Below are 24,232 nucleotides of genomic sequence, written 5' to 3' on the forward strand. Positions count from 1 at the left end.
AGATGACACAGCAGTAAAATCCAAGTTAACTGTTTGCGAAACAGGAAATATTTTTTACCATGTTTCTTTCCATTTGTACCAGACAACAATATTGCAATGACTAAGTAGAGATAATGATGGCGGTGAGGGTGTAGTTGTACTTTGAAATATTTTCGTTACTGAAAAGAAAATTCTTTTCTCCATTTCTTTAATTATCTATGCAGAAAACTTTAAAACTTTTGACTGTATTTATTTTGCCCTTTATATGTTCGCTCTTTTTGCTTTCGTTTTCAACGTGAATGAATCGGTGAAGTGTTAGAGGTTGAATGCGAGGTTGCAGGCATGTGAACAAGGTCACTTAACTTTCTCTCCGAGGTGAAGTGTGAATGGGGGGATGGAAAATGTTTTTTTTTAAACAACACGCTCGTTTACTATTCATTAAACAATTTATTATTATCCATAATATGTCTAGTTAGTGTGTAGTTAATGATAAGTATTTTCTTTATAATAATCTAAGCAATTATATATTTACATCAGTTCAAAATATCACAGAAAGTATCAAAAAAACAGGTTCATTACTACCAAATTAGTATTTTCTTTTAGTACTATTTCCCATTGAGTCCGATGGAATGATTGCACGTTGCATAATCTTTTAATGTTTCATAATTATCAATAATTATATGTCATTTTAAGTTGCTATTTATTTATATAATATAATCAAAGTGGAGATTTTACATTGAATAAATTAATATACAATTCCTATCGCTAAAGAGTCAAATCACTCAATCGTTTATCCGAAATCATTTTAATTCTAAATCAACCGATTCCGGAAATTTCTTCATATAAAACTTCGCTCACTTTCGACGGGCTGCTAATGTTATCATCGGTGTTGGTGTAGTAATTTTCTATCGATACGGATGGAGGAAATGGTATTGGTTCTGTCGATGCTGGTGTATTCACATTTTTCAACCAGATCCACACTTGCGGATTTGCGTGGGCAGTAACTGGTAACTCTTCAGCTGGCCTCTGTTTCGGTTCTTGATTCTGTGTATCCGGTGAAGTGTTTAAATCCGTTCGACGACACCACCAGGGTATTAGTGGGGCTCCGGTCGAGGCTTTCAACCTGGAAAAATACAAAGAAAATGAAACATATGTAAGCGTCAGGTGGACTTATGAGTGACAGATTTTATAGGAGAAACACCGAAGAGATCAGACAAAAGTAACTAAAAGGTTAGCAATCTTCTCATCGCAACAGTTATACAGCACCCCTTTTCGGTAACAAATTACTCTTGAGTCGAAATTGAAACAAGGCGATGAAAGCTAGAGTAAAATTTCTTGCCTTTATCGCAGTATCATAAAAAAATTAACCTAATCAAAGGGTTGATTGGATTCTTTTTCTTTTAAATCTCAAATGAGACCGAGTATCACTCCTTATAAGGCCACACACAGTTTGAATCCGAAGCATTATTCGCACACCAGGTTCCGTATTCCTGTTTCTATTACTGCAAAAATTGAGCTACCAATAAATGACAATATAAAATATAACGCCAGAGGTGTTTGTAAAATTAATATTGTCTTTCAAACATGAATCCTTTCCGCATGTATATACAGAGAATTGATTTTAAACTCAATTTGAATTCGAGCATACGAAAATAAAAGGGGAGAATTGTTATTCCAGCTAAGCAAAAAAAAAAAGAAGAAGAGTGTAGGTAGGTACCTAATATAAAAATAGAAAAAAAAATATTTTTTTTATTCTTTACCGTCGTATCAACTGAGATCTTTTTTCTTAAGATGAAATATCAGCTTTGCACATAATCTAATTTCATCCTTTTTTTACCTTCTTTCATATGAAAATTCTTTTCACAAATCCGATACTGAAGGATAAATAACTCTGCCATGCGATGTTCAAAGTTCTTTCGTTGTTATTTACTTTTGTTATAATACAACATTTTCTAATATTTACTCGAATATTTCTAACGTAAATAATTCAATATTTTGTCGCTAAAGAAGAAAAAAATCGCACGAAAAATTTGATTAAATAAATAAAACTTGAGAAAAATTGAATTTCTTGTGTACCGGTTTATATGCACTGTACACAAAATACAAGAAAAAAATAAAATAAACCTTTTGCTCATCACGGTTCTAATCTGTGGAAAATAGTTTGGATTCTCATAGAAAAGAGGATTTTACTGTTGACGGAGCTTTTAATGAAATTGAAAATTTAATTTAAGAAAAATCGTCGCAAAAATGTTTTCTTATATTCAAAAGCAGCGGTTCTAAACTCAAGGGGATGGATGATTAAATTTTTTTTCCCACTCAGAAATTCGATTAAGCAGTAGCAGCAAAAGTGTTAAGAGCCACAAAAGAAATCAAATGAAAATACCTTTATACTGCATTCAGGAGATTTTAACACTTGAAGTTTGTATTACGGTTTTAAAACATTTTCATTCAAATGAAATCTCAACGACAAAATTAAATTAAATTAAATGGAAGTGCAGTGTAAGTCTTAATTTCTGTTAAATAGCATTTGATATCGTGTGTGCACGATTCTCATTAATTAAAATAATTCCAAAAGATTGACAAGGGAAACTAGACTCTACGCGCAAATGTGTTTAACAATTTTAGTCGACCCGAAAGCTTTCCTATATACCAGCATAATAATCAAACAAAAGTAATATTTACCTCTTGCACCGCACCAAAGTTATCATTATTATTGCTCCGAGCAAAGCCGATATTACAGCAACAATAGCAATTGTGAACGCCCATCCCAGTTCACTTGCAGCTTCTGAAACACAAAATAATATCCCATTGTATTGTCGGCAAAATTCTTTCTTTTCTTTTTTGAAACATTAGCTATTGTTTCATTACAATCGTTAGATTGTTTTAAATGTAAATGAATTCATTCTTACCAATCGATCCATCCAATAGGAATGCATTTTTGTCCGGCACAGCCCATGAACAAAGGTCACATGTTGTTAGACCGTCGGACACAACGGTGTCTTCCAAAAAATCCGGTCGCGGAGGTGGTGGTACAAATTTGCCATTCCACAGACCCGTTTCACTGGCATCAAATGCGAGAGGCGATCCAAATAACTCGTCTTCAAAATTCATCCAAAAGAATTCTGAATTCGTATCAACTGATTCGAGATCGTTGTTGGCCACCAAATTTGAAACATCTGAAAACATCGTCCTTACGATAAATCTGAAATTGGAAATGGAAATTGTTTGTTAGAAAATGATATCGAGAAAGTTTCGCATATATACGTAAGTATAGATCGCATAAAAGATCATCGAGACGATTGCGGTGTTCAGGTGAAAGTGAAAAATCTGATTGAGATTTTGCTACGCAGTTTTCTTGTCTACTACCAACAGTGTAATTTGAAAAAATAAACAAAATTTATGAGGTCCAAACTCGTCGATAAGATCACAATTTCTAACAGTCTAACACTCAACTTATGAACATTATCCATGTCTTTTCCTGCATTGTTCAGGCCAATAAATAAGTAAGTTTGCATATTTCACAGAAATATTTCATGCAAAAAAAGTTGTTTCTCTAACTTCTTCATGGCATTCATACAGAATTATTATAAAAATAGAATGTAAGAAGATAACAGCGATGGAATGCTTAGCGGTAAATTTGAACATATGACCTTCCACAAGTAACACACAATTTGAAATAGTATTTTTCTTGTCTGGCATACCGCTTTTAACCTTAATGGCTAAGACCGTACAGGAAAAAAGAACATAAATGGCAACAAAAAATCCATTTTTGCTCGCAATATCAATTTGTGATAAAACAATTCCAACTACACTCAATATCATCGAACACAGCCAAGAGTTGGCTGATCTGATTTTCCTAGTATAATTCAAAAGAAAGAAAAAAAAAAGTTGAACGAAAAGGCATGAATAGACTTCACTGTAATGGACCTCCGGTATTTTTAGCACGACAATATTTATTATTTATTTATTTGCCGTTTCCGTTTTTATCGATTGATCTTTTCGACATTGGAAAGAGTATATAATCTTCGCGGGTCATTTTTTGCAGAATTATTGTTTACCGGTGAGTATAAAATAAAAATTACAAACATTTTTATATTCATTCCACTTCTGGTTATACCGATTACATCTACATGAATTCAACATGCTCATAATTTGAATAATTTCTATGAAAGATTGGGTGCTCACGTGTTATATTACTTATGTCGGGGTACCTATTACACGTATTAATAAAGTGAATTCCGAGATATGTAAGACTTAAATCACTGTAAAGTACCTACACGAACGAAAAGTCAATTATTTATACAAAATTCTATGCAATAAAAAAGTGAAATTTCCTCCTGATCTAACTAGTCTATCGGCACTTCCCACATGGTAAATCACAAACCAAACGATTCGCAGTACGAAATGTGTAGTCTAATCCTTTTAATCCATTTTCTAGTAAATGTTGGCTACACCCATTTCTAACCTTTCGTTGGGTATATGTGCGTGCGTACAATTAATATGTTTTCATGCTGCTGAACTACAGAATCGTAACTAAAAATATATTCTTGGTGCAACTCATTCACAATTTCTCATTTCCTCAGCTCGAATGTACACCCGTAGAGTATTGACCTAGTAGTTAACACTCAGGGTAACTGATAGCCTGACTACCAAATCAAAATTTGTAAAGTTCTTTCCTGTCGTTTTGACTGACTTACACATTAACAATGTTGTAGCCAAGTGAGCAAACAAGGACGCTGATTATACTTAATTATGAATTACGGTTTGCTGCCTCAACATTGTGGATCGGATAATTTTCGTATAAATGTGATACACGCATACACATTGCTGAATACACATGCGAAATTAAGGGAAACGAAAGTGAGTGGTGGTGCTTAGAATAATTTTCTTTATAGAAATGTCGATAAATCGACACAACCAGATGCACGAAGTTCAATGATTTGGTTGTGATTGTGAAGTATTCGTTCTGGAATGGATTGTATTATATACGTTAGTTTGACATTTTCTTCAAACGAAGTGTGACAATTTAGGTCGGCAGATGGCAATTTTGCTATTGTGTGGATACGTAAAGCGATGTACGGAGAACTATTTTCTGAGAGATGTTTTACACCTTTTTTGGCACCATTGCCTTCATACATTTTAGCTTTTTTTTATTACTTTCTTCGTCTTAATTGGACTCTATAAATGTGAATGACTTACTATAAATCACTCTGGAGTTGGTACTCATCATCATCATCATGCATTCTTTGCTGTTTGTTTTCCCACAACATTAATTATGACCATTGGAGATGGCAAGCGCCAATCAAAACTACTCTCCACGCAATAAAGTAATTAACAATAATTTCACAAAACATAAAGTCTTAATTATTTTCTCGGATGAAATCGCACTTTTCGACCTGCAGCTAGTTCTTTTTTTCTGTCTTCTTCTTCTTCTCTGCAGCATCAATAAAATGCAAGTATAATAAGCTTACGCTTGCATAATGTAAAAAGAGGCATTTTATAAATTCATACCACTAACTTCGTACAATTTACAATGTTCATATTTCCAGCGAGTGCATGTTTAGATGTTATTCTTCGGACAATTATTTTAAATGGGTGCTTCATGCAAACAGACGCACATTTTCAATAAATATAACGTTATTCACCATTTTCGCTAAATTTATGTTTATTATTTTAATAAAATATTGGCAACGGTGCATTTTACAATTTTCCGCATACAAAATCAAAAATGGCATTTTGTATATTAACGATTTTGCTACACGTTGGATAACTATACCTTCAACGAAAACAAAATCAATATTCTGTGTTCCATAGTAATCAGACAAAATATAATTCTTATAAAAGGTAAAGTAAGTCTCTCTTTTTCAAATATGTTCGCATATAATCAGTAAAACCGAAGATTCCACACACCATTCTCTATCTAGTATTCTACATAAAAATAATATTGCATTCTTTGTGGGTAACATCTAGGCTCTTTTAATTGGATGTATCAGCTAATGCGTTTGACCATTATAATTGTACGAGCTATTGTGTGTTTTTGTATAATATTACAATGCATTTTGCTGCATCGGTTGCATTGTTAAAAGGCAAGAAAATCATTTTTTTTTCTCTCTTTTTCGTTGTTTTATCGTAGTTCATATGGGATAAGATGATGATAATGTAAGAAAGGAAAGTCAAGAAAAAAAAATCATTTTATTGATATATGCGTGGTGGAAGAAAAATGTTCCTTTATGTTCAATGTATAATAACATATGAAATGAATAGAACATAAATGTGTACAGGCGTTAAAAATTCTTTTAACAGCCATCGTTTCTTTAAAGTTTAGAAAATGGTTCATATAAAAAAGGTAAATGTACTCATTGTGCCGACCGATGACAATACGTTACTTGGGTGCACCGTATACACATAATAATATACACGTATATATACGTATGATATTGACTTTACCATCGATACCATAAAAGTGTAACCAATGCAATTATATCTTTTTGTTTGCGTAGTTTGCAATACTTTTGTTGAATGCGCTTAGTGAGTTTTGTATTTAAACGTTGTACAGGATAATCCGCAAAATAACTTAAGGACAATCGGAGAATTTCTGGCAGAACATTATATATACGCACAACAATGCACCGAAACGAATAGCATACGTTTGTCGACTTTTCTGTTAAACATTTGCTTGATTTCTATTCTAGGAAGGTAGCAAAAATGTATAAATTACAATAAAAGTCGTCAGGCAATCTATTATACACGTCAGAGTAACGAAAGTCGGTAGACATTTATCTGTCTGTGGTAATCATAAGAAGACAGTTATGATGAAAAAGGCACAGTCGTTGTTAAGTCCATGAAAGATGATCAAAAATTTATGCAAAAGATAAAACAAATTATGTGCATAGCGGAAAAAATAAACTTTCGTGCTAGCCAGCGTGTTACTTTATTATATCCTTTATAACACTTTAAGAAATTGACGAACAAAGAATAAGAAAGACATGATGGATATATTCTCGGTGGTATGCAACTATGAAATGAGTGAATGAGCAAAATTCCCAGTTCAGGGATTTGTCTTTATTCGAAATGAAAAATTTACCATCATTCCAACCAGACAAATTAACAAAACGAATTCTTGAAAAATAATGAGTCAGTAGAAATCTAATAATTCCAAGTATACTAATTACTTAACTTCTTCATGTTGCATCTTTTGCTTATAGCGATCGAGTTATTTTATGTTCGTCGTTTTACTATAATTTGTTTCACCGTTAATCATTTGAACCAGTTTTACCACACAATTGGAAAACTAACTGATAAAGTGATTTATGATTACGATGTAATTATGCCATTCGAAGTTAATAATTTTTTCTAAATTACTTAATTCCGTCAGAATGCATTCATTTATAAGACTCGTAAAATCTTCGCTGATTAATTTCATTTCTACAACATTTTCTTCATATTTCTTTAATAATTTGACGTTATTACCAACATTAACAAATTCCTCAAGATAAACGTCTTGAAATGCCAAAGAAAACGCAATAGCTAGAAGATCTCCGTCTTCTCTGTGGCTTATCTTAGTAGTTACTTGTATTGAGATGAACGTTTCTGCAAGTAGGGATAACTTTGATAAATTAAATTCGAGAAAGGAAATGTTTAACTACAAGGATATCAGTATATCAATACGTAAGGTATATCAATATCCAATTGCTATGCAGTTAGATTTAATTAAGTTTCACTAGCCTCCACATGACCGCAATGTAGCGAACATATAACATGGTAAATGTATAACAACACACGTAATAAATATTCTGCATGTAAAATTTAAATTAATTTACACCCGAGTTACTGCACTTGCTCTCAAACAAAATTTCAGTAAAAAAAAACGAGTCGTAGGTACGGATCAAATTTTAATCCAGCGATTGAGGCAATGTTTTAATTATATTTTCGTTGTTGTTGTTGAAAGTGTATACCGAACATGACATTGTTATTTATTTTCGTGTGTTGTGTATGTTCTTTCCACATTAATGTTGGGAATTATTTTATTTTATAAAATCCCCAACAAATTAACATTTTTTTTTATTTCCGTGGCCGGCCAGTGTATCCAAAAAAAAACTGACCATTGTACATAAATTGTACAAAAATAAAGGTGAATGCTGGAATTTTGCAGGGTTGCTAATATTGAACATTGGCTGGATACAAGTAAACAAGGGTTTGATCAATTTTATGCCATTCGAATGTAATATACAACAAAGGGATATATTCTATTTTCCCTGATAAATAAATCTTGACCAAAATTGCATTATGTATGTTTGATTGGTGTGGCATGCAATATTGGGTCTGGAGTACAATAGGAAATACCTGGAATGTTCAGCAAATAATAATTTGGGCTGCTGGTAAAATGTCCGGTTTTGTATTGTAGCTGATGATTGATTAATTGCTTTTCTCGAATTGATTCAATTATTTGCTGACTTTATTGAATTCTTTGACTATATGTCTGCTGTGGTACAATTCAATCAGAGTAAGAGAGTGGACGTCATTAAGCACTAAACACAAAGGAACAATCTGATTAGAACAGAAGAGGATATTTAGCGTTTGGATTGAATTAAAACACAGCTTAGTGTTGCGTTTGCACATTTTCCGTTGTTATTACTTGTATGCAGTGAAGCAACACCTCACGCAAAAGAAATGTGTTTCTAAATTTATATTCCGCGAATGTATTCTTGAATGCTCTACCTTTGATGTTGACTTGTTTCAACCAGTATAATGTTGCTTCTTGAATTTTAACAAAAATAGTTTTGCATTAATGCATTCTAATTTTATGCGATTGTCGTGCGGCTTTTCCCATTTATTCGGAATAACTTTGTAGTGCAAGTAGTATGTATAATCTAATCCATTCGCAAACCAGACAGAGCTAATATTTATATAATTTTATACACGAAGAAATATTAAAATCATTTCCTCGAAGCGTACACAAATACGGTGTATTATATATCCCTCTTGATACACAATCCCTTTTAATATATGAAGTACAAAAAAAAAACAGAATTTTTTTTGCAAAAAAAAAAAGTATTTCGTTAAATAAAAGTATAATACAGACTACAGAGTGAGATCCAGATCACTCTCGACTCGACAGGTTTTGGTTTTATATTTTGTTCATAATTCAACCACTTTCTGCTATTATTCGGATCTCTGGTACAGAAAATTGTGATTATTCTTTCATGTGGACTCTTCACACGATCAAAACTGGCAGACAACAGCGAAAATTTTGATATTGTATTAGGTGTGTCATGCATGTACGTACATACTCGTATCCATCGTATTCGTATAATGAACAAAGTGTGTGATGTGGAAGAATTCCTTTCAGTTTAAATTAATACCTACCCATGAGTGTTACAGTGGAGTTTCTCGAATGGTGTTAAGAGCATAAGTGTGAAAAAGGGGGTAGAATTCATTGTATTAGTTTTTAAAGAAAATTTTCATTTTTAACACATAATAGTAGAGATTGCGTGAGCGTTGTTAAAGCTGGGTTAATGAGACAGCAGTTTGTACATATATAAGCTCTGCGTAAATAATACCGCGATGTCATGTGTGTACATGGTAAGTATACACATATATATATATATATATATATATATGTACAGTGTATGTTCAAAGGACTTATGGCATTCTGCAGACGCATAAAAAATTCTTTTATTCTTTTCAATTACTTGGTGTGTAAGCGGCTTGATCTTGAATTAAAGGAAATACATTTCAATCAAATTATCCATTGTTCAAAGAATGTTGAAATAATATTTCGCGTTAACGCTAAACATCCTTTGAGAGGCTGTTGTTTTAAGTATGTTTGATAATACCATAAAGGTGTTACACACAGAAAAAAATAACTCAGTTACAGTCCATTTGTTTCCCGATTTATTGCTCTGTATAACAAAAAAATGCCGACAATCTTTCGAAGCAGCTATTGTATAGATACACGCAGTTAATGCGTTAATCCTTTTGGTAAATAAACGAGACAAAATGCCTATTTCAGAGTTAATAAAAGCGATAAAGTGTGCGCTGTGGATGACCGTAATATTTCGCAAATCCAAAAATCTTTTGTAACAATGACGATGTTGTTTATATATTGGAGTGAGTTTTTCGTAAAACGTTTTATGCTATCCGTCTTTAAACTTGACGGTTTTCCTAACGAAACCTTTGTACGGTTGAGTAACAAGAAAATCAAGACAATATTCTTGGAACAAGTGACGATTTCCCGATGACCGTACGAATGAATCTGGACGGGTTCTGTTGAAAATGTTTGACGTAGTTTAAAAATGTTTACAAAATGACGTAATACAGATAATATCCAGATTGTTGATATGGAAAGATTAGATTAGACGAGTTCATAAATTTTGTTCAGTTTTTGGTCAGAATTAAATTCACTTTCCAAATCGAAATATTGAAAATTGAAGTACGTATCAGTTTTGATTGAGCCTAGTTCAATGCTATTCTAATTTAAATTCATTTAAGTTTCTAATACGCGCACTGGAAATCATTTACGAAAATGCCGAACGAGAATACTGTCTCAAAACCACAGCGACTCAATTCTGTTGAAGGAAGCAGAAGAGGTGACTATTACGAAGTAAAAAGAAATCTTTTTTTGTTAGTTTTCGAGTATATAACTTATTGCTGATGTTCAACATTTTTTAGACCGTTTTGAGACATGTCATCGATGCGCCGAAGGTGTGTCCCCCGGGCTACGCCTTGGATAAAAAAGGAAGATGTCAACCAATTTACCGATAAGGATTACGCTGCATGTTTGTCTGATTTTCTTTGTGAACGAAAGAAAACCTACATAATGTGATTATATCCGATCTAAAAATACGATTCATAATGAAACTAAGTGACTGTATGCAATTCTTATTCGACGAATAAAAGTTTTACCTTTTCGACATTGATTGAAATTGTGTTGTGAGATTTAATTTGTTCGAATCGTCTTTTCGAAACAGAATATTGAAAGTGACTGTAAATTCTTAGAATCCCATCGTGCAATCGCCAAAATATAGTTTCTTTATGCTTAGAACGGTAAATATTTCAATTCTATAGTACTCAGGCATTGGACGTATTAACGTCCTAATTCGATTAATATCATTTTGGAATTTTAGAAAAATATCAACGACAGCGTCTGTTAAGGGTGTAATTTAAAAAAGGAGACAAATAACTATTTTAGTGACTTACTGCATTATTTAGTATATCGTAGCTCTTCCGATAATTGCACATAATGAGCTCTGATTCAGTAACTATAACTATGTATAAAGCTAAGATGGTCTAACGGCTTCACTTAAAACTTATTGACGTAATTTTGCGACTAAAAATTATGAAACGACAGCTAAATCCAGGTGAATGTTTACATTCCATTGCAATTGCTTGAAAAGTTCTTTATTTTGCTTCATTTCTTTAAAGTTTTAGTGGCAAAATAGTTACGCGAGTTCTTATTCAAAAATCGACTACTTTCAACTTTGATATTCTTTATGTCTGCTTTTATGCATTTTCGTGCATAAAGCAAACGATGTTTGATTCGTACAATGTTCTCTTTAAAGGCAATCAGACAGCACAAGTTGTTGTGTAAAAAATATGATCTATACCAGCTCAAGGTAACACATGTAGATTAAATATGTACTCATATAATATGTGCATTTCGTGTCATGTCATTAGTTCGAAAGTACATTTGACGAGACTTTAATGATGTGAGCTACGCCCAACTTTGATCATGATGTATGTTTAACATTTCAATATTACTCATGAAAAATGTATCACCTCACCTAATGATGGAAGGGTAAAAATACCCAATTTAGTTAACGTGCATGCTTATACATTCGTCTGGTCAAATTTTACAAGACATAACAACATACGGATATGTAATTAAGTGAAATTAACTTTGTCTTACAACCACCCGAACTGAAACTCATTGATTGTATATTTTAATGCGATGACATCAATTATTGATTTCTTGATTGATTGATTAACATTTGAAATGTAGACTATCTGAAAGGGCGTAACGTTGAGTTGGTAGTAGATAGAATAAAGGGGTCAAAAGCTAACAAAACGTAACAATGACAAAATGTAGTGGATCAGTGTTAAACAAACATTTTGAACAGTTCTTTATTACGTTGCAATTGTTGAAATAAATAAAATATTTCTAATTGTGAAATGTTACGCTTTAACACATTTTCCATTTTAATTTATCGCCTTGTTACGTAGTAGCGCTTCCCTTTTTCTATTTTCGTATAAAACAAGTTGAACAAAAGCATTTTCAATTAAACTCAGATAAATTCGAAAAAGACTTACCATTAATTTCAAGAATTCTGTGTACCGTACACATTTCCAACTATCCCGTCACTATTATCACTTTCATTTAATCCATACAATTTAAAAGGAGAAATTTCTGTTGAGCTCTTTTATATTCTCTAATACAAAATAATCTCTTCATTAAATTAACACATTCTTCTAAGTGATTTTCTGTCCTTTCGTCGTCCTTTTTTCCGATTGTATTGTATTTAAGTTGTGTGTTATCTCATTCACAAACATATAAAAGTATATACTGTGTGTGTGTAGTGTACATACGTTACAAAAATTGAAAGAATAAATAAATGCCTCTCACTAGGATTTAATATAAATTACGTTTTTATTTTCACACACCGCACAGAAATAAAACCGTCTGCATTTCACCTGTTTCGAGATAAATTGTACGGGCGCACAGTAATCGGGCATAAGTCTCTTTAATCTCTTGAAAAGTGAAGGTTAGTGTTCACATTTTGTGGTTAATATTTATGGATGGTTGAATGGCGAAAATCCTTTGAAAATATATAGTTTAAAATGGCTCGTTGGTGTGTGGATGGTTTGAGTTGATATTTATATTATCTGAAAGAGGAAGTAAATTGTAATTAATTAGTTATATTGTTACTTTAGTGAGTGCATGAATTCGATAAAAAGATACTTTATTGTATGAGCCAAAAAATGGATAAAAAATTTACGATTTTTGTTACGGAGAGGATGAAAATGATTGGAATTGTAGGAAAAACTTGTATGAATATCGTCACTTTTAATCTTTAACATGTAATAGCTGGCAGTATCGTAACAAAATCATTGAATCTATTACTTCATTTCCGTAAAATATCGTCTAGGTTATCATATAAAATCTATAACTTCAATGTTTTTATCATACAGCGTGTCTTCGACATTTGACTTCAGGCATTTCTTTTACTTCAACCGTCAAATACACCTCTACATCCAACTAAGTCTAGGAAAACGTAATTACCTATTTTCGTTCCCGTAACAAAGGTTGAAGTCGTATAAAAAAATACTAAATTATCGTGATCCAATACCTTGATCTACTAAAATAATTTTTTTCCATTTCTAAAAAATTCGAAACAAAACGACAAACCCATTATGTCTGTGCATCAAAAATGTTACGCACGTCTACGAAATCGGTAGTCTTTTTTAATCATTTAGGAGAAACATATCAACTGCACTTAACATAAATTATTTGTAAATCGAATGGAGAGTGCACACATAGATATACGGAAAGGCTGTGATTGTGATATGCATATAATAGAAATTTTTATGCGGAAACATTTTGTCATTTTCAAATGAATATAATTTTCAATAAATCTAACAAAAAAAATGTTTTCAAGAAACAACACACATGAATGTTTGACATGAATCTACATTAAGCAAGCATCATTGCATGTTAAAAATTGTCTGTTGGCATATCTAATCGATTTCGTTCGACGACTTCACGTATATATACATTATGCAAGAATATAATCTTCTTTGAGAGCATCACAGCCACATTGTCTTATTTAAAATATTCAAAGTACAAAAAACTAGTTTTTTTTCTTCAAAATAAATGTTTTAGTCTCGAAATAAGAAAAAAAACTGGATCACGATTACAATTAATTTCAGCTATACGTATACCTTCTTAATGTAGAATTTAAATGAAGATTAAGAAGATCAACTTAATAAAATAATGTTCGTACAATGAGTATGACATCATATTTAAGTGCTTAATGGTTTTTTTTTTGTGGTAACTTTTACTTTAGAGGGAGATTTTTTTAATCATTTTAGAATTTATTTGTTTTGAAACGGCTGCCGTTTAATAAAATCCAATCAAAAATACATTTATAAAGAAAAAAAAATAGTTTTTTTTGGAGCCGAATGCTATTTGGAACAATATTGTCCCAATTAAAAATATAATTGAAGAAGAAAAGAAACAAGGAAAAAGAGCGTACGCTTTGATGTTCGTTGCCTTTAATCGAGAATTCACTTCTTGAACTCAGTGACTGGTATATGAGACAATTTATACTTGAAAACACAAATAAACTTTGGTTTTTAAGAGGTTCCGAGCCTACGCTGAAATTGTAGCATACATTTCTGCGTTTCGAAATTTTTGATCGCTGATATCTTTTTACGAGAGCCTTTTTGAAAAATGTACGACCACATTTTCGAGTAAAAATATGTCAGCTTTGAATAAAAAATAAAATTGTCTGTGAAAGTTTCATGTGCTTTGAGAAAACTGTACCTATGTCCCAAATTTGCATCAAAGGTACACTTTTCTCAAAGCACATGGAACTTTCACAGACAATTTTATTTTTTATTCAAAGCTGACATATTTTTACTCGAAAATGTGGTCGTACATTTTTCAAAAAGGGCTCTCGTAAAAAGATATCAGCGATCAAAAATTTCGAAACGCAGAAATGTAGGCTACAATTTCAGCGTAGGCTCGGAAGCTCTTAAGCATTATTAATAAACGTAATGGTTGTTGTGGTGTGGGTTTCAGTTTTATTAGACGCTTAATCTTTAACAATCTCTACACAATAAATTTATTTATTATGAACGAGATTATATTGGGGTTTTGTCAGCCCAGTTTATTCCACATTTGTGTGTTTATGGTCATTTTTTTATGGATTGTGTTCCTATTCCGGCATTGACGCTGATATTGTCGAAATTAAACGTTAACACCGTTTGCTATATTCAATTTTACTGGAAATAAAGTGAAAGATTGATGATACTGCTTTAATATCAACGAGGAAATATATGTCCAAACACACTTAATGGAAGAAAATTTCATGCGAAACTTATGTACAGAATCTAACATTAATGAAATTAGTTGGTTTTTTTTTTAAATCTCACTCTACTTGACTAAAAAAATATCTTTATTGAAGCTGTAAATCCGTATACCCTACCTTTAAATATTACTCTAACACACCACAGCTGCACACGCTCTGCTTAAAGACGTGCTAAAAGTCGTCCAATAAATTTTGTTTTAATGTAAAAACATAAATCAAAATAGAAATTGTACAAGTCTTGATTAAATCGACACAATTTTTTTTTCTATTTGAATATTTATATAGTGATTGGTGAAGTAAAACAATAAAAATATAAATTTGTTGGATCCTCGAAATTTTAATTAACAAAATAAATATGTTGATTCTTTCTAAACACGAAAAAATAAAATAATAAAAGAGTAAAATTTATGACATTATTATAAATAAGAGAAAGAAAATAGAACCTTTGTAGTTGGGCAGGTTACACAAATAAATTAAAGTCAAATTTAAATAAAAAATGAATTCGTATGTAAATCTATAGATTTGGACAGTTTTATTTGGTTAAGTTTGAGCATAAGAAATATAAATTTATGGCTGATTATAAAAGTGTATACATATTATAACGAATAACTACAAGTGATCATCATTTATGGGTCTTCTCTTCAATTTTACTACCAAACATATAAATACATTGTGAAAATAAAACACACAACCGATCTACGATGCAAACGCATTGCCTTGTTGTATTTATAATACACCTCGTTTCAAAGTTAATTAAAATGTTTTGGGAATATGTTAACTTATTTAGTTATTTATAGGTGATAAGACTTCGTATACACCAAATTGATGGAGATAATTTCGTTCTTTTTTTTATTTAAATGAATCTAAAAATAAAACTTAAATACCAGAGTAAGACCAATGTGTGTCTAATAATAATATTTGATTTTTCCCTTAGTGCTTCGAGTATAGTAGAATTGATGCATTAATGCTGAATGTAATTAATATTAATAGCAAATATCGCATGAATGATTTAAATGGATAATTAGATTGTTTTACCATGAATTGGCATTTACTTTGGATTTCAACGGATTTGTTGGACTTGCATAAATTTGAATATCCTAGACTGCTGCTATAACGAAATTAGTGTTCGAATTCTAAGTCTTACCTTGTTATATTATTGTTTCAGCTCGATTAAACTAATTCGTATTCAGAATTCAATATGTCAACATTTGCAAATCAGCAATCTGCATTATGTATTATATGATGAGATCGAGGGGAAAGTGACTAGGTAAAATTATGTACCACATCCAATTCTGTTCAATTTACCATAAATTAAATAAAGAAACATTCTGTCATTTTACTTTATTGACCTCTCATTTCATCTACTTTACAGATAATATTTTCTAACTTACCGCCGATTTTATCAAGAATTAGATAAATCGGTTTTCTGTTTGATCCACAGATACTAACAAAAGTTCTTATACATGTCGAAATACATCTCATATTTTCATGTCTGCATTTCACCGACATCCCCTGTACCTTCTATTCGATCGTTGTTAATTTCAAAACCTGTCCAACCATTCTCACTTGTTGTTTCCCCCTCGAATATGATGCAGTAGTTGAGTTGAAACTTCAAACAAAGAAGTTTGAACGATGAATGAAAAGTAAATGTTATGACCGAATAACGAATTTAGTTTTTGGTCGAAAGCAGACCACATACATTTTATCATCTATGTGACTATTCCATTATCGACCAATAAATTGATGGTATTTTCGTTTGTGAACCGAGTTTCATAATATGTGAGTGCTTGCTAAAAGGTTATTATGTGGCTATCAGGTGTGTATCCATATCATGATGTACAGTGGTGACGGCAACTATTTGTATCAAAGACAAATGATCAAATGTAACACTGAGAAAAATTGTAACAGTAAGAATCCGATTCAACTTTTCTCATGAAATATGAAAAAGGAACAATAAATTCTTCAAAAGTTATCAACTCGAAATTTCCATTGGCATTTCTCTTTTTTATTTAGTTAAATATTTAAAATTGCAACGTTATACTGAAAATGAACTATGAAACAAGCGGAAAGTATCGCGACGTATTCTGAGAAAATGGTGCAAGAAAAAGTTGTTTCAAGAAAAGTTAAAAGCACGTTGTCTGTTTTGTGCAATATTGTTAGGACGAAGAATTGGTTATCTAATGTCTATTCAATGAAAACAGCTTTGTTCCAAGACAATTTTGTTGATAAAGTTCTATACATGAACGTAATTTTATATAGCTAGCCAGATTTTATGAATTTATAATCGTTGCTGGCTGTTATATTGCATGACGAAAAAGCGAAATTTTGCTGGCAATCATTTTGTCCTGCCATGAACATATTTTCTTTATGTTGTTTAAAAACAATGAGTGGTGTTGTTGTTGGATCAATGAACATAATATATTAGCGAAGCACAGAGAGATGCTTCTCTATATAATCAATTTTTCATATACAAACAGAAAAACATCTCAATCGTTTCCATTGAAACGATGTGAAAAATCAACGGAAAATTCTTTTATAGAAAATTTTTCAATTTTTAGAGAAATTCAAGTAATTGCTTTATAGAAATTCAATATTTCTCTGATGTAATTACCAATCAGTTTTATACTTTATATTCGACGTACTCGATAATATTGTTACATCGTAAATAAACAATCGAACGGAAAACTTTTTCAGTTTGTTTGTCGTTCTTAATTTATCGATCCAATCACCAATTGTAACGTCGTCGAACAGAAAGCAGTTATACCCAACCCTACAGTGAGTCGATTCATTCTAGATGATTTTGAATTTGTCACATGAAGTAGCGTCATTTCCACTCATTAACGTATAATTCTAACGGTATTGTCGATTCGAAACTGTGCAAATTATTTCGTTGTTTGTGTGCTCTTTTGTAGTCGATTACCTAACTTTTTTATTGCAATAAATGGTCCCATCGTGGGTAATATTGCTCTGGTGAGGTAAGTGGATTTGTTTTTGTAAGATCATTGAAAATCTTCCAATTGCGCCGCATTATTCTTCTTGACTGTGCTATGGTTATGATCTCCGACATAGCACAATCATTACATAAATCAGCAGTGCATCTGTCAGCTGTTAAACTGTTAAGTTCAAGTAATTGACTTCGTATGAGATATTTTCTCGCTCTACTTTAACTTTTAGGTTGAATTAGGAATGGTTGGAAAATGAGAAATGGAACGCAAGATCAAGAAGTTCAAGTACACCTAGGTCACTGATGAACTAAAACAATAACAACAGAAAAAGTACAATACGTCGCCGGCATAAAAGCGGTGAATCCAGGGTACAAAATTTGTCTCGCCAACAAAGAGAGCAGTTAATAAAAGTCAGTTCAAGGAAGTATTACAATATAACCCGTCAAAATGTTTGAGACCAGAAATGGAAAGAATGGTCGCAGGAAACTGAAGATTGAAGTGAATCGCAAAGGGAAATGTACTTCAGTTATCATAACAATGTTTTAAGTCCATGCTCCCACAATCAGCCAGCCACTGTTTTACTTTTAGAAAGGTAAAGCATGTTGTCAAGCATCGATTGAATCTGTTACTTCCTTCATTCGACGCATCGCATCGCCTAGTGTTAGACACAAATCTTTTAAGACCATAATAACCGATTTCTGGTCATTGTACTATTATATAGCGTAATGTGTAAAAAAAATGAATGAAGTAAAAGATTTTGTTAATGTAAGCACAGACGGGTTTCCGCGTTAAACTTGTCTTGAGTTATGTACAATGTGTTACTTATTGAGTTAGAGTGAATAGTGCAAATTCGAAGAAAGTACGACTTTCTACAAAACCAAACACACATAAAACGCTCCTCAGAAAGAGCGGTCGAGATGTGCCAAAATCATAGCGGATAGATGAAATTTTAGCTCAATGTGATAATTTGCGACAAACGAACCAAATGGAAACACCTATGAAAATCGATACATTGTCTGACTCTGCCGCTATTTACCCTGGAGTGTATGTTGTTTTTATTCAACGGCTATTTATGTTTTTCGGCTACGAGGCATACGCAAATATTTTAAACAACAGAAACAAACAGATTATGCCAGAGCACGCTAGTAGTTATTTAAAAAAAAATATTTCGCATTTTTTCAATTTTTATGGAGGATGTTGTAGACGTTAGTTTTAATTGATACAAAATTCCTTATAGATGGAATGTGCTCTTCATTTCAAATTTTATCAGACTAGGACATTTTCTGTTTGTTTTTTAGTGCCTTAAAAAACTAAAAATTAATGAGCAGAACGAAGCAATAATAGAAGTAATAAATAACCTACAACATCATCATCAATTTTTATAATTTTGAAAATGTTGAGCATTCGACTAGAATTTCTGCAGCAAATTTAACTGAAGTCACGGCGTTACTATAACTCTGTAGCAAACTTTTTTTTTAAATCAGATTTGTTACGACAAGGGATAGTTTATTCCGATACATCATCTTTACACTCATCTTTACTTCATTTTCCCGCAGGCAGTAATTCAATTTTAGTTGATATTAGTTTTAATCGAATTAATTATAAGTTTTCGTCATCCGGTCAGCGTCTTCGTAATTATTTTATCACCAACGGCTTTTAACGAAGAATCAATAAAGATTAATATCATTCCGGCATCATAATATTCTCCCGAAAATTTCAGTTTAAAATAAATACAAAATGTTTTTATGTGCGTCGTGCATATAAAACTATTTTTTGTTTAAATTTCTCATCAATATTCGAATCATATAAATTTTAAAAGAGACGGAATTTCATCAATATTCTACCGTATTTATATATTTTCATCAGAGCCCCGATGTTTTAAATATTTTAATTTTTAAAATAAACTTCATATTTACTGACAACGAATATCACAAAAAAAATGAAGAAATTTTTTACTTTAAATATTTACGAGATCATCATCGTTTTATGTATAAAAAAATGAAATGTGTCCACCTCATCGCACTTTATTTCGAAAAGGTTTAAATAAATTGAAATTAACATTACAAACGCGGCGAAATAGAATAATGTTTGCAAGTTCAGCTGGTGGTCTTCTTCAGAAAATATATATATATTAATATAAGCGAGATCCGAAGTGATGGAAATTCCCTTAGGATATATAAATCTAATAAAATATTTGAAAAATATAATTTATGTAAACCATAAAATTAGTAAATAAATCAATTTTTAATAGACTCATAAAAATAAAGTTTTTTTTTCTACTCTTTATTGAATATTTAAAATGAAAGAAAGAAAAATGTATATAGATTGTATATATATGTAGCGTCATACATGCGTATATTTACAATACAAAAAAAATTATTTATATTAAAATAGTGATTTTATCTATACTTACGATTAATGAGTAGTCGTTTTTCAGATTTTAACTCTTGTTCTTATCCATTTCGGTACATTTTTTTTAATGAACTAATTAAAGATGTTAATGATATTCATATTCGATCCAATAATTAAAAATGTATTTCCATCTCAAGCTTTAATGTGAATAATGTTCGGTAAACCTTTTTTTTTCAGTATAGAGTTTCGTTTGCTTTTTTTCTATTAACAAAAAAAAGTATAACTCAAAAAAACCAACTGAAACATGAATTGATATCCGTGTAATATCCGTTGTTAATCATAAGAAGATAAACATTATTTTTTGTTAATCAACCACAAAGCACCGCACAAAATGAAACTTCAGTTGAGTGACCGAAGCAAGTTGCACTTTTTATACTGTTCGTTATAAATAAAGTACACGATTTTGTTGTTTTTTTTTTCCAGTTTGTTTGTAGAATTTTAAACTTGCTCTTTTAATTCAAATTTAGTTGTATAATTTCTTCTGGCGTTATTGCTCAATTAATGTTTATTTAGTTGGTAAATCGTGTATTACCACCAAAGTATAACAAAAACATATAAACATCGACTATATATTGTATTTATATAGTGTACCAACAACAAGAAAATGCTACTCTAAAGTGTTTATAACTCGCATTACGAAATATACGTAGTTCCGATGCAAACCTCTTCACCGAAAAACATACACTGAACTAAACTAAAGAGAAAAATTTTTCTGAAGAGGAAGCCATAGATAAATCCTGCGGTTATTTTACCCATTCATACACAATATAATATTATATTATACAAAAAGCCAGAGATACTCCAGTCTCTGTAAACGGCTCTTTTACAATTCCATGCTATCCCATGCTATCCGTTCGTTTGTGTATACAATACGAAACAGCATTTCAGCTATATTGCTCTTCATTTTTCGTTGTATGGAATCGATGTAAACATTGTACAATGAAAGAATATAATAAAATACACCGATTGTAATGAAACTAATTTCAAAATGTAATAAAAAGAACAAAATAAAACGCCAATGGGACTATATACACTCTTGTTCGAACCGTTTCTCGGAGAGTTTTCTGGATATTTGTCTTTGTGTGTTTTGAGCACTTTACCTGTGTATATTAACTCATGTACAGGTGAAGTGTGCTTTTTCGGCGTTCCCCACTACAATTTACAATTGTGTTGCTTGAATGAGAATGCATTGTGGAATATAATGAAATAAAATGTACCGGAATATACAAACACAAACACACTCCTCTATATTTGTTGTTTCTATTAACGAAGACTTATTACCGGTAAGAAACGATTCATAGATATTGCATGTCTTGAAATTTTTATGAGATTTGTACCTCAGACGTACTCAGGGTGGCGTAATTGAAGGTGTTGCTGTTTTCCATTACTGAGTTATAGATTTTTAGATGTTTTGAGGTGGTACAGTTTCAGTGACTCTTACGAAATTTTAAAATCTCTAGCAGTCCGTCAATAGTGCGATATGAACTTAGATAAAATCAGTATGAATATCCCGGCTAGTATGACGTCCAAAAATTGAGTCGGCTCGGCAGTAAAACAGGCTGTAAGCATTCACCTTATTATTTTTAGTTAGAATATGCCCAACATCAGCATCAACATTGATAGGTGAGACAAATTTTAAATTCATAAGGTAAAAGAAAATCCTTCAATAAAATGACTGATATATTTCAATTCTACACCATTACTACCTATTACACATAAAATTACGATCCAAGGTCAGGTATCTTTAGAGCACAATTCAGATTTTCGTTTAGGGATCACTTTCAGCAGCAGCTTCAGTTTCTGGTGCTTCTGTCTCCGAAGCTTCTGTCTCTGGAGCTTCAGTCTCTGAAGCTTCTGTCTCAGGTGCATCGGTTTCTGGAGCTTCGGTTTCGGGAGCTTCGGTTTCTGGAGCTTCGGTTTCTGTAGCTTCAGTTTCTGGGACTTCTGTTTCTGGGGCTTCGGTTTCTGGGGCTTCAGTCTCTGGTGCTTCAGTCTCTGGAGCTTCTGTATCAGGTGCTTCGGTTTCTGGCGCTTCAGTTTCTGGAGTTTCGGTTTCTGGAGCTTCGGTTTCTGGAGCTTCGGTTTCTGGAGCTTCGGTTTCTGGAGCTTCAGTTTCTGGAGCTTCGGTTTCTGGAGCTTCGGTTTCTGGAGCTTCGGTTTCTGGAGCTTCGGTTTCTGGAGCTTCGGTTTCTGGGGCTTCGGTTTCTGGAGCTTCAGTTTCTGGAGCTTCGGTTTCTGGAGCTTCGGTTTCTGGTGCTTCGGTTTCTGGAGCTGGTGTTTCTAAAAGTAAATGACGGTTATGATCGCTATGTGACATTATAGATTGAGGAATAACATTGCGAAGGAATCCAATTCAACAAAAGCAACGCTAATATATGCAGTTTTCACTACATTAAAAATAAAAATAACAATGAAAATGTACCAATTGGTGGTGTCGGTTCGATTGGATGAGTACAGTTCACAGGTGGTGTTGGTCGTGGCGGACGTGTAGGCTTTCCAGGATGCGGTCGCTCTTTCGATTCATCAGATTCAGCCGAATGGGAATCAGATTCAGGCGAACTGGACTCAGATTCGTCGGAATGATGATGATGTGGTGGTCTAGGAAGATGTGGCGGTCTTAGAGGCCAATGTGGACGTGCGAGTTTCTTTGACAATTCTTCTATATCATGATTGAAGTTATTTGCAGGCAAAAAAGCACCAGTTGCCAAATAGAAGCATCCAATGATGAAGACAAGAGTCGCTATTTGTGCCATTTTTGATTTTCGCTGTGATGATGTTCGTTCGTTCGTTGTACTCGAAACAATGATTCTATTTACAAAATAGTCAACTGATTTATAGTCAAAATCTGTATCATCTAATCATCCTAATATTTGCTAATGCACTTCACAATAAGAAATTTTCCAAATTGAGTCATTTACAGGTCGTTAAGTGTATAATTCCACTCGATGCAAAATTAGTGCTCCGTAATGTAATGAAACTGCATTATACGTAGTTAAAGTAAGTGGGAAATTTGCAATTACTGAGAACTAAATTATCAGAACAAACATTTATCACTTTCCATCCAAACAAACTAATTAAATTTATTCATTTTACTGTTCAGTTCTTTGTTGTCATCGAAAGATATCGTCGTTATCTTGCCGGAGGTACAAATATACAACAATTTAATTTTATTGTTTGTAGAAGAAGTCTATTGCCCAGGTGTCGTAACTTAAACTTGAACTTGATGCATCATATATGTTGCGCTAATTCGTAATTATTAAATATTTTTTTTATAAAAGAAAGTGAATTAGAAATTTTGTCCAATACAGAGCTCAGACCTATTTTTGAAAATGTGATTCCTGAAACTTCCTAAAGTTCTTAAACATCCTAAAATTTTCCTAAAAATTTCTGAGATTCCATAAATTCCGAGAAACTAATTCTCCTAATTTTTTGATCTTACTCCACATTTTCATATACTTAACATTACAAGTCTGGCTTGATTATACCCCTTTTCCGCTAGTGTGGAATGTCATTTACATTATGAAAACGGTCGTGTTATCAAAGTGGTTGGTGTAATTCAGATATGCTGAATATGAACTGTGATTTATCCCCGATTTTCGGAGATGCACAGCACCATATATAATTGTTTGACACCAAATTAATGAAAATGAATATTCCATTCAGTCCGACGGCCGGGTTTCATATATGTGGAACATTAAATTTCCAATAAACTATGATTTTGAGGTCCATTAACCTTTTTGTGGGTTGATCGATGATTTTGGTTGCATTACCAGTAAATTATATCAGAACAAAAATAATGAAAGAATC

At 32.2% G+C, this 24,232-nt stretch overlaps 2 protein-coding genes and 1 long non-coding RNA gene across 3 annotated transcripts; 1 reads left to right on the plus strand and 2 right to left on the minus strand.

The window, feature by feature from the left end:
* Positions 1-406: 406 nt before the first annotated feature.
* On the minus strand, positions 407-21,119 carry LOC119083358. The gene is made up of 5 exons (XM_037193072.1): positions 20,427-21,119; positions 12,289-12,861; positions 2,889-3,181; positions 2,662-2,764; positions 407-1,102 (listed from the first exon to the last, which is right to left on the minus strand). The coding sequence occupies exons 3-5, from the start codon at positions 3,163-3,165 to the stop codon at positions 796-798; spliced, it is 687 nt and encodes a 228-aa protein (XP_037048967.1). The 5' UTR covers positions 3,166-3,181; positions 12,289-12,861; positions 20,427-21,119; the 3' UTR covers positions 407-795.
* LOC119083359 lies at positions 10,374-10,917 on the plus strand. Its single transcript, XR_005088850.1, has 2 exons — positions 10,374-10,582; positions 10,651-10,917. It is a non-coding gene; the product is annotated as an uncharacterized LOC119083359 (long non-coding RNA).
* Positions 21,120-22,087: 968 nt separating the features above from the next.
* On the minus strand, positions 22,088-23,238 carry LOC119083360 (fibrous sheath CABYR-binding protein-like). The gene is made up of 2 exons (XM_037193074.1): positions 22,848-23,238; positions 22,088-22,705 (listed from the first exon to the last, which is right to left on the minus strand). The coding sequence occupies exons 1-2, from the start codon at positions 23,176-23,178 to the stop codon at positions 22,194-22,196; spliced, it is 843 nt and encodes a 280-aa protein (XP_037048969.1). The 5' UTR covers positions 23,179-23,238; the 3' UTR covers positions 22,088-22,193.
* Positions 23,239-24,232: the final 994 nt, after the last annotated feature.

Source organism: Bradysia coprophila, unplaced genomic scaffold (genome assembly GCF_014529535.1).
Source record: "Bradysia coprophila strain Holo2 unplaced genomic scaffold, BU_Bcop_v1 contig_588, whole genome shotgun sequence".
NCBI classification, from domain to species: domain Eukaryota; kingdom Metazoa; phylum Arthropoda; class Insecta; order Diptera; family Sciaridae; genus Bradysia; species Bradysia coprophila.

Coding starts and splice junctions, on each gene's coding strand:
- LOC119083358 (XM_037193072.1), bottom strand. CDS start 3,165: ATGTTTTCAGATGTTTCAAATTTGGTGGCCAACAACGATCTCGAATCA. Junction 2,765..2,888: donor CCTATTGGATGGATCGATTG/GTAAGAATGAAT, acceptor TTTGTGTTTCAG/AAGCTGCAAGTGAACTGGGA. Junction 1,103..2,661: donor ACTTTGGTGCGGTGCAAGAG/GTAAATATTACT, acceptor GTATTTTTCCAG/GTTGAAAGCCTCGACCGGAG.
- LOC119083360 (XM_037193074.1), bottom strand. CDS start 23,178: ATGGCACAAATAGCGACTCTTGTCTTCATCATTGGATGCTTCTATTTG. Junction 22,706..22,847: donor CGAACCGACACCACCAATTG/GTACATTTTCAT, acceptor ATTTACTTTTAG/AAACACCAGCTCCAGAAACC.